Source organism: Lepeophtheirus salmonis, unplaced genomic scaffold, assembly GCF_016086655.4.
Source record: "Lepeophtheirus salmonis unplaced genomic scaffold, UVic_Lsal_1.4 unplaced_contig_7570_pilon, whole genome shotgun sequence".
NCBI classification, from domain to species: Eukaryota; Metazoa; Arthropoda; class Copepoda; order Siphonostomatoida; family Caligidae; genus Lepeophtheirus; species Lepeophtheirus salmonis.
This window is the reverse complement of record NW_027295935.1, coordinates 36535-46671: the sequence shown is the minus strand read 5'-3', so window position 1 is coordinate 46671 and position 10137 is coordinate 36535. Positions and strand designations below refer to the sequence as shown.

Sequence of the window (10137 nt, the reverse complement as noted above, 5' to 3'; positions counted from 1 at the left end):
TTAATTTTGTATACCCTCGAAATGGAAATAATTGTTCATCAATGGTGATACATTCATGTAGTTTGTAGGTTCTCTGCAAATTATTATTTAGTATAAGCCAAAGATGTCGTATTGGTGCAGCTTTATCCGTTTGAGCACGTTTTGCACGTGTGTTTTCGTAGTCAAATCTAATAAATCGGAGCATCATCTTGAAGCATTTACGAGGTATAGCTGCACGTATAAAAGGTAGAGTATCCCTTTTCCACATATCTTCAAGATTTTCTGTATTATTTCGATGTACACTAGCAGCAATAAGAATTCTAAAAAATATATGGAGCTCAATATTAGTAAAGGGCTAGATTGATATATAAGTGTTGGCCGATCAGTAATATTTATATATCTTAGGATGAGGCTATTCTTAAAAGCTTCACCAACTCTTCTAACTTTTAGATTTGTTTCTCTCAATATGATGTTACACATCTCTGGACTGATGATATACATGAATAGCTCTTTTTCTGTAAATATGTTGGTGTTAACTGCAGGTTCACTTCTTTGTCGAAGAATGTTACGCAATCTTGTTTACACCTTAGGGACTGGATTTTTATGACATTCAGTTTCATCCTTCGCGATTCAAATTGTACTTGAGATACAACTCTGCCAAGTACAACGCTTTCGTCCGAGTCATATTCTTGTTCATGCTTATCACAATTTCTTCTTCAATGTCAGAAGCTTCTTGAATGACACCTTCAACTTCTGGTATATAGTTGTCAACGTCAGATGTAACGTATATGTCATCCTCATCTTCAGAATCAAATTCGTCCATAACATGTTTCATTTTATAGGACACATATCTGGGAGTCAGCAATGAAAAATCAAATAGATATGTACATTGTACAATAGAACAAAAATAGAGACTGGACACAAAATGATACTTACCTCAATCGTTGGGGTCTTTTGCTATTATTAATAGATTTTGCATAACTGTCACTAATATTTGATCCACTTTTATTCTACAGCACACCTTATTTTCAATTCAAAACTTAAAAAAGACAATATAATGAAATAAGAAACAAATACATTTGAAAATTAAACAACCTTTGTGAACAAACATCCTTGTTTGTTAAGGAGATTATAAATGATGAATTTTTTTATTTACAAATTCAATAATTCATAATTGTCTCGGGCCAATTACTGAGGCCGTTAGCACTTCAGAAGGGTAACTGCCTTTACTTGTAAGCTTGACTATTGTTAAAAATCTAAGCCTAGCTAATGTTTTTTATTTTCAATTGCAAATCAAATATAGTTTTAAATAAAAATCTATGTTCAAATATGTTGGGAAAATATCAAGTATTGAATTCTTATGAGTAATACATATTTTCTAAACCCAAATGTAATTATGTAAACTTCAAATCTGAAGTCAAAAATACAAAAAAAAAAAAAAAATGGTTTTTAGATATACTCATTTTTGTAAAAGTATGTCTAATTTGAAGGAAATAAAAATATCTCTTCAGCATTTTCCAATTCTACAAATGAACCAATTAGTCAAATGTCTGTGGTTTGTAGTTGTTCTGTGACAAATTGTACCTTGGTTAATATAATATAATAATTGGTCAATATCAAATAGCTTCTGGTCATATGATTGCGCAATATTTTGCGTCTCGGAATATGGATATTTTGGTCAAAAATCGAGTTTCCGTTATTTTATAAAATAAAAATTCCAGAAGTATTAAGTAGTTTGACTCAAATTGGGTATTATTTTCATAAAGATGTTGGTTATAATCTATTAAATTTTCACGAACATTGCTCATTCTGTATTTTGGTTGAGGCCCCTTGTAATGCAAAATTTTGCATTAAATTTTTAAATGCGTAAATCATAAAAAAAATCCGAAAAATTATAGCTGATAGGATAAAAATAAACTCATCAGCCTAAAATATACTATTTCAGGTACAAACAATCAAATTTTCAAGTATCTAGCTCCAAACGTTTTTATGTACCATCTACTTTAATCACTGATGGTATTTTTTTTCACATGTCAATAAAATTAGGGAGTAGGCGTAGTATTTTTTTTCTTCTAATTTTCCTATACTAGAAATAGTATAAATTAGGTATCAATTAAAGCTTATTAAATTTTTAATAAAATTATATATAAATCAAGCCTATAGTCCTGTCACGCAAAAACTGTCATTTTTAAGGAAAATTGGTCACAAATTCAAATTTTTTATATAAACAACACAAAATACTGTATTGAAACTTAAAAAATCATAATCTAAAGACATTTCTACCGTAGAAAAGACTAAATTAACGATTCTCAATGTTTATTTTCTACCCTAAATTTTTTTCTCACTTTTGGGAGTGAAACCGGTGTCAAATCTTCAACCATGACATATGTATAATTTTTTGTTGAATCCATATAATATAATAAATATTAATAACTTTTTTATCGTCCCATTTGTCGTTATTTCTTTGTTTGATCTTCTGTATATAACCTATATTATGAGTATTTTTAAGGAATATTTTAAAAGATCACTTAAGGTTTGTTTTCCTTAAATTATACATATTTACTTAACCTACTGTGTTTTGGTGTATCATTATATTATATACCATATTTGCGAATTTAAATGAAGAAATTTATAAGAGATCTAAATGTAAATAGAAATATGGATGTTGCTTAATGAGTTTCACGAATTAAATGAAGTAAATTACAAGAATATAGCACCCCAGTTTGTAACGAGGGATCTGATATTGTATAATTAATAATTAATCATAAAAAAAATCAAAAAGACCTATAAAGAAAATATCAAGGGTTGCGTGATTATAAGCTAGACATTTTTGCGTTATATAAAATAATATAATTACATTGAAGTATAATCTCTTTTAGATCCATGGACTTTTTAATATTTGCAAGTCTATCAATTGTTAAATAGTTTAATTGTTATTATTTCATTTCACATTCATTATACAGCAAAATACTTGTTGGTTATTTTTTTGATGATTTTTATTTACCCGTCTCTGGCCTAAATAATAGGCCTCACACCTTTTCAAATTAGGCATGTCCCTGACCATGGATTTCTTAAAGCACATGTAGTTGAAAAATTCATGCCCCGACATACAGTATAACCACACATTTTTATAACCTAGTTTAGGAAAAATTAAGGGATTTTTTTTCTTTTTGTATTTTTCGTTTCCAGCTTGTAGGTTGCAATAGGTGTGACTAATTTAAAGCTTAAAGTGCAATGTTAGAAAACACATGATACATCTAGCGTACTTCATTAAGCTATCGCTCCAGGGTATATTTATTATTATACTGTGTACATATAATGAAATAAGATTGCGTGGAAAATATCGAATAATATTTATTAAATTATAAAAAGATACGAGTTTCATTTTTCATTTTTATTGCTCTATTAAGTAAGATTAAATTGTTTTATTGTTAGTGCAAATACATAATCACAGGATTTTCGTTCATGAGACATTAAAAAAATATATTTAGCATAAATTTATCTCTCAATAAATTTTCTGTGTCATGTAAAATGGAAATTCCCAAGGTAATAATTTTATATAAAAGATATCAGCATAGCATGACGAACTTTCAAAAGTATTCATATAGATAATACCATGGTTAAAACATATGTATTTTTTTTGCATTCTTATTTGGGCCATCCTTTGCCTTGTCAATAGCTCTAAAGTCGAGGTAAGTATCATCTAAACTAGGTTTATATACATAATAATCATACATTATTTAACGATCACATTTCTTACTCAGATTAAAAGACAACAATAATCTTCAAATCTAGGGCAACGGTATTTAACAAATTATATATATTATTTCAATCCTTATTAATAAGATCATACTTTTCAGACTGGAATCATAACGAAAGAAATTAATAGCAAAAGGCTAAAATGCGAAAAATTTAAATACATTAGACTTATTAGAAAACATACTTGCGTGAATTATAGCTCTAATTAAGAAAAGCACAAGACCGATATCAATGCTAGACTGAAACCACTGCATCGTTTGTTGGTTTATTTTTCTTTTTTACATGTTTGTTTATTGTGACAAATGAATGATAAGTTGAATTTATGTATTCCAATAAATACATTTATGTACTGTAATTATATACCAAATAATAATATAAAATGATTTTTCGTATTTGATAAAAAAAAGTCACAAATTTTGATATTGTTTATTCTTCAATGATTTACTATTTACATTTCACAAGGTCAAAATTTCCATAACAGTTAATTAAGTAAAATGTTTTTTACATTAGGAAAATCATCTATAGCTTGATTATAATTTTTTATCAAGCATAGATTAAACTATGTTTTGAATCTATGACTTTATATTCATGATATTAATTTCTTCTTGATCTCTCTTGTCGGTGATGTTATTTAAAAGCTCAGATAAAAATGAATTGAATTCAGTTCTGAACTTGTTCCCTTCTTCATTTAAATTGACATCAATTTGTGTAATTCGATTAAATTGTGAGGCTAACAGGGAAGAAAATACGAAAGTAAATTAGTTAAGTATTTAAATATAATATGGAAACAAAAAAATAAACTTTTAAGTCACTTACGAAGCTTGAAACCTCGATTCTTCATCGATAAATTATCATTTTTGTTAGATAAAGTGAGAACTAAACATTGTGAATCCGTTTGAATAGTTTTAAACTGTTTGTGAAACAGCTCCAACATCTTTATTTGGTTGCTTCCTTTATTTGGATTATAAACAAATACAATACCATGGACGTCTTGACATAGGGCAGGCCATGATGACTCATAGTCTGTATTTCCAGAAATATCCCAGAGTTCGATATCCGTTTTGACAAACCTTCCAGAGTTGGCATTGTTATTGTTGAGGATTTGCAATTTTTGACATTCAAATTCCAAGATTCTTACAACTTTTGTTGGTCGATATTCACCTTGGGAAGATTCAGTCGTATCGGATAAAAAATTGGCAATGACAGACTTCCCACCCTGTTGAATTTTAAGAAGGAATTAAGTGATTAGAATGTTTTATTTTACCTCTTCCGGTCCGACGAATATGATTTTCAACTTGTACATAGCTTGTAGAATGTAGACAGAGTTAAAAGTTGATAATAATCAAAACATAATAAAGGTAAAATATATTTAGCTACTGGTAGAAAGCAGGTAATTCCAATTACTTCCAAAATAAAACATTCTCCTATGTTTATTTGTTCTTATAAAGGACTTATCATATATGTATTTTTGCTAAAAAAAGAAATAAATATCATTAGATGAAAAGTTCAGGATGTTTATTAATAATTTAAACGATTTTGAATATTAGTTTCTTTCAATTAATAATATTAGTAGACTGTTTTTTTACTACTTTTTGACTCTCTTTCTTTGGTTTACCGTCAATGTTTTATGGAAATCATCTCGCGACCCCTATATTGTGTTCCGTGACCCCACAGTGGTCGCAACCATCACTTTGGGAACCACTGCACTAGGGAACTTGGCTAAAAGCAGTTGATTACTTTGAAGTAATCATGTAATATTTAAACTGCCTTTCTTTTTTTCTTTTTACTTATTTCATATACATACATTTACATTAAACATATCTAATTGTGATATTTTGTAATAAAAAAGAGGTCCTGGCGAAACCTTCTTTTTCGAGGAAAACCCCGAATCCTCAAAGTTTTTTAGTACGTCTATCTGCTGGGACACGAGAGCCTCTAGTCAAGATGGAATTCTTCTTTCACCAACTTTCACTGCCTATATAATTCCTTGGACTTTTGCAATTATAAACTCAATTTCAAAAGCCTTGTGGTGTTCGGGGGAGGCTGCAATACGCCAGTCAGAAGGACTCGGGACCACATTATAAGCTCCAAGAATTATACACTCTGCCTTACGGATAAGAGGGAGTATTTATTGGCAGGAAAAGAGAAGATAGAAAAACGACTCTAGCTCCGATTTACACCTATGACACTAACATTTAATTTGTTTGCATATAAACAGGACGTGGTAATTCTATACCGCAACTATTTTTTGTATTTAAATAGCCTTTATGAACTAAAGTCCTTGTTTTTTTAGGAGATTATAAATGATAAAAAAATCAATGGTTCATAACAATTTCAGCCCAATTGTCAGGCCATTATCGTTTTAGAAGGGTAACTGATTTTACTTGTAATCTTGACCATGGTTAAAAATCTACGCCCAGTTAAAGTAATTCAAACCCAAATTGAATATACTATTCTATTAGATAAAACAACTGCATTAAATGAATTACTGGGCTGAGCAAATTATGAGGGTACAATTTAAAGGAACACAGCTGTTGTAAATTGTGACACAAAGAGGATTTTCAGGATGCTAAGAAGTATGTGTAAAGAAAGAAAGTCATATTTGGCGGTAACTAGTGTGAAGGAGATGCTAATAATAAAATGCAATACTGAAATAACTGATTTTTAAGAGTAAGTATTTATCAAACAACATTGTTCCCACCCAAAAATTGCAATTATTATTAAATTAGGTTTAAGTATCAAAAAGTTTTAAATTTAAAAATAGTTTTTTTATCATCATTACCTTCGTGTAATGACTTGGGTTGGTAATTGATATATCTAAATATTAATAAAATTAGCTTTACAAATACTTTTCAAATTTAGATTAGAGTAATGTTAATTGTTATACGAAAAATGTTGTTCGAAAAATACATCAAATAGACAAGAAAAACTGTTTTAATGGTTTTAAAGGGGATTTAGCTTGAAATGCTGCATAAGTAGTTTGTTTAAAATCAGTTTAGTTATGTAAAATAGAAAAACTTGGGTATTTTTCATGGATTCAAACATTTTGTTTTGCAATCTATTTAAAATATGTTTTTGTAATTTTAAATATTGAATATTAATTTACTAATTTCATTAATTAATTTACCGATTTAAAAACTATATATGTTTTTGAACATCTGTATTGTGTTCATGAAAAAATTTAATTATATAAACAGCTGAATAAATAAAAAATCCATAATTATTTATTTATATTTTTGTGCAGTTAATAATTATTTCATGAGTTTTTACTTACAAACCGACTTCATAATAAAGTCAAAAAAATTACAAACAAGTTCAAAAAATTTATAAAATGAGTTTTTCTTTTTGTTATGCCTTAACTGTAATAAGATTTTTTTTTTAATTTGATCTCATTTGGAAGTACTTCCGGAACGCTGGAACTTTGACCGGAAGGAGGGTAACGGTTTTTCGTGGCACAGAAAATAAAAAAATAGGAAGTCATTACCAACACCTAAACACATCTCATGATCCATGATAATTTTGAAATATCAAGGGTTGCGTGATAATAAGCTATAAATGTTGCGAAATGCAAAGTATCATGCTTTAAATTATAATTACATAATAATGTAATCTCTTATATCCATGAAATTTTTTACATTCGCAAATTTATTACTTTTTAATTAGTTTAATTGTTATTATATCATTTTATATTTATTATACAGTAAAATACATACTGTAAATAACAATAAAAAGTCAAGTTTAGTGCATAGGTACTTGTGCTTTGTTCGTGTTAACTTATTTGGTATAATCAACAACATATTTGGATTTCATACTCATCGAGCAGGAATGAACTAAAGCATTTAAATTGGAAAAAGGTGGGGATTGCTTTAAAATATAATAATATTTGCCCCAAACCTTAAGATCTAAATATATTCGAAGATAACAGAAGGGGGCTTTACTGCACAAATTGAGGTTTTGATATGGCCAACCTAGGTAAATCGGGTGTGAATCTGCTTTACATCCTTATAAGTTATAAGTAACTTAGTCCCATTCCAGCTTTTCCATTTTCAGACTCAGTTTTTTTCTGAATAATAATAAATATTTTTTAAGGTTTATTATTTCAAATGCCTCATTCATAATACAGTTTTCTAACCCCATCTTGTCAACATTTAATATTTTACTTAAACGGTCAGTGGGCATTATATATAATACCTAAGTATAACATAGAATACCTAGGAAGAGTATGAAAAAAATATTTTATTATATAGTTTGCCTGAGACCATCAGGCATTATATACATTACCTAGGTATTTTATATAATTCCTAAATATACATACTGCCTGTAATATAACCACACATTTTTATAACTTAGTGTAGGGTAAATTACGGGATTTTTTCTCTTTTGATTTTTTTCGTTTCCAGCTAGTAAGTCGCAATATGTATAATAACTTAAAGCTTTAAATGCAAATTTAGAAAACGCATGACGCATCCAGTATATATTTTATTAAGCTATTGCTGCTAGGTACATAAATAATTATAGAAATGATGAAATAAGATTGCGGTGCCAATATGGAATAATATATTTTAAATCATAAAAGGTTACGAGCATATTGAGAATAATTAATACATGTGTATAGCTTCATTACGTAAAATTGAATTATTTTATTGTTAATGCTAATACATAGTATTGGGGTTTTCTTGCATGAGGCTCTAAAACAAAATATTTACTATGAATTTACCTCTGAAATAAATTTTCGGTTTCTTGGAAAATGGAAATCCCCAAGGTAATACTTTTCTATAAAAGATATCAGCTTAGCATGACACACATTTAAAGGTATTCATATAGATACTGTCATGGTTAAAGCATATATATTTTTTGTCATCCTTATTTGTGCCATCCTTAGCCTTGTCATCAGCTCTCCCATTGATGTAAGTATCAATTTAACTAGATTTACATACGTTATAATCATGCATTATTTAACGATCACATTTCTTAACCAGTTTGACGTCACAGGACAAGCTAATGGACAAATAACACTAGGTTCAAGTCCAACGGTATTTAAAAAATTATTTAACGTTATTTCAATCCCTATAAATAAGTTCCTACTTTTCAGACTGGGATCATAAAGAAAGAAATTAATACCGGAAAACCAAAATGCGAAAAATTTAAATACATCAGATTTATTAGAAGACATATTTGTGTGAAATATAGCACTAGTGAAGAAAAACCCAAGACCAATACCAGTGCTAGACTGAAACCACTGCAAAGTTTATTAGCCTAGTTTTTTTACATGTTTGTTCGTTATGAAAAATTGATGATAAGTTGAATGTATGTATTCAAATATTTACATTTTTGTACCAACCTTAATTATTTACCACATGACGAAAAAAAAAAATGATTTTTCGTATTTAACAAAAATAGAACATTAACTCTGATAAAAATAAATCATCATTTTAATCCCCACTATTCCATTTTTGAATCCTTTTTTACTTTTTAGTTTTCATATAATACAAGTTATTTTGATATATTTTTGAATATTATCATTTACTTCGGAAACTAATTCTTTTGCCATGCACTTGAAAATTTGACCGAAATATAAAACGATCCAAATGATGCTCTTCATCACATTCAACGTCAAGATTTTCGAGGGAGTATAGGTCTTTTGCTATTAATTTAAATTATTATAATGAGTGAAAATGGATTTTTTTTGTAGAAGATACAATTTTCTCGAATATATGTAGGTCTGTTGTTTTTATTTTATGAAAATATTGAGTAACAAAACGTACAAACTAAGAAAAGTAAGCACTACTGCAACTTTTTATCAAGGTGGTGGATGATAAATAAGTGACACTCACGACTTTTATAAGTTGACAAAAGTAAGAAGGCCCATTTAATGACGTAACAAGTATATTAAAATGCTGGCCCGTACTTGTATTTTACTCTAAGATTACAAGGAACCTAAGTCAAAATCTAAGATTTGCTACATGTAAACTAGGCATAAATAATTTGTATGAAGACAACTTTATAATTTAAAATGTTCATATCTCTAATAATATATCTAGGACATCATTTTATACAAGGGTCAAGTTCGGTAGAAGTAGGAGTTTAAAATCATATCTAATAACAAATTCAAATAAATAATGGTACAACAGGTTTGTGTGAGAAATATTTTAGCATATATTTTTGACATACTGCAACGACATATAGACACATTTGACGTATAAGTACTTTATGTTTTCTTAAGGTTTTTTATCGGAGTTTTTAATTAATTTGATCAATGTCCAAGCTATTTTAATAATAATAACAGTTTTGTATAATATAAAAATAAAGCGTAGATTACCAACTTAGAAAAAAATCTCTCACACGTTTAGGGTATATTTTATCCAACCCTACTCAAAATGTGTCTAATGACTATTGGCG

General features: G+C 28.4%; 1 protein-coding gene and 1 long non-coding RNA gene across 3 annotated transcripts; one reads left to right on the top strand and one right to left on the bottom strand.

Moving 5' to 3' along the window:
- Positions 1-4148: 4148 nt before the first annotated feature.
- On the bottom strand, positions 4149-6639 carry LOC121131505 (intraflagellar transport protein 22 homolog). Of its 2 annotated transcripts, none has more exons than XM_040726932.2 (4): positions 6521-6639; positions 5003-5209; positions 4555-4954; positions 4149-4468 (listed from the first exon to the last, which is right to left on the bottom strand). In XM_040726932.2, exons 2-4 carry the CDS (start codon positions 5039-5041, stop codon positions 4311-4313), a joined length of 597 nt encoding a protein of 198 aa, XP_040582866.1. In that variant the 5' UTR covers positions 5042-5209; positions 6521-6639; the 3' UTR covers positions 4149-4310. The 2 variants fall into 2 exon arrangements, with proteins under 2 accessions (XP_040582866.1, XP_040582865.1); XM_040726931.2 differs by lacking the exon at positions 6521-6639 and adding an exon at positions 5354-6303.
- Positions 6640-8451: 1812 nt separating this feature from the next.
- Positions 8452-9183, top strand: LOC139907550 (uncharacterized). Its single transcript, XR_011784234.1, has 3 exons — positions 8452-8645; positions 8718-8771; positions 8831-9183. It is a non-coding gene; the product is annotated as an uncharacterized lncRNA (long non-coding RNA).
- Positions 9184-10137: the final 954 nt, after the last annotated feature.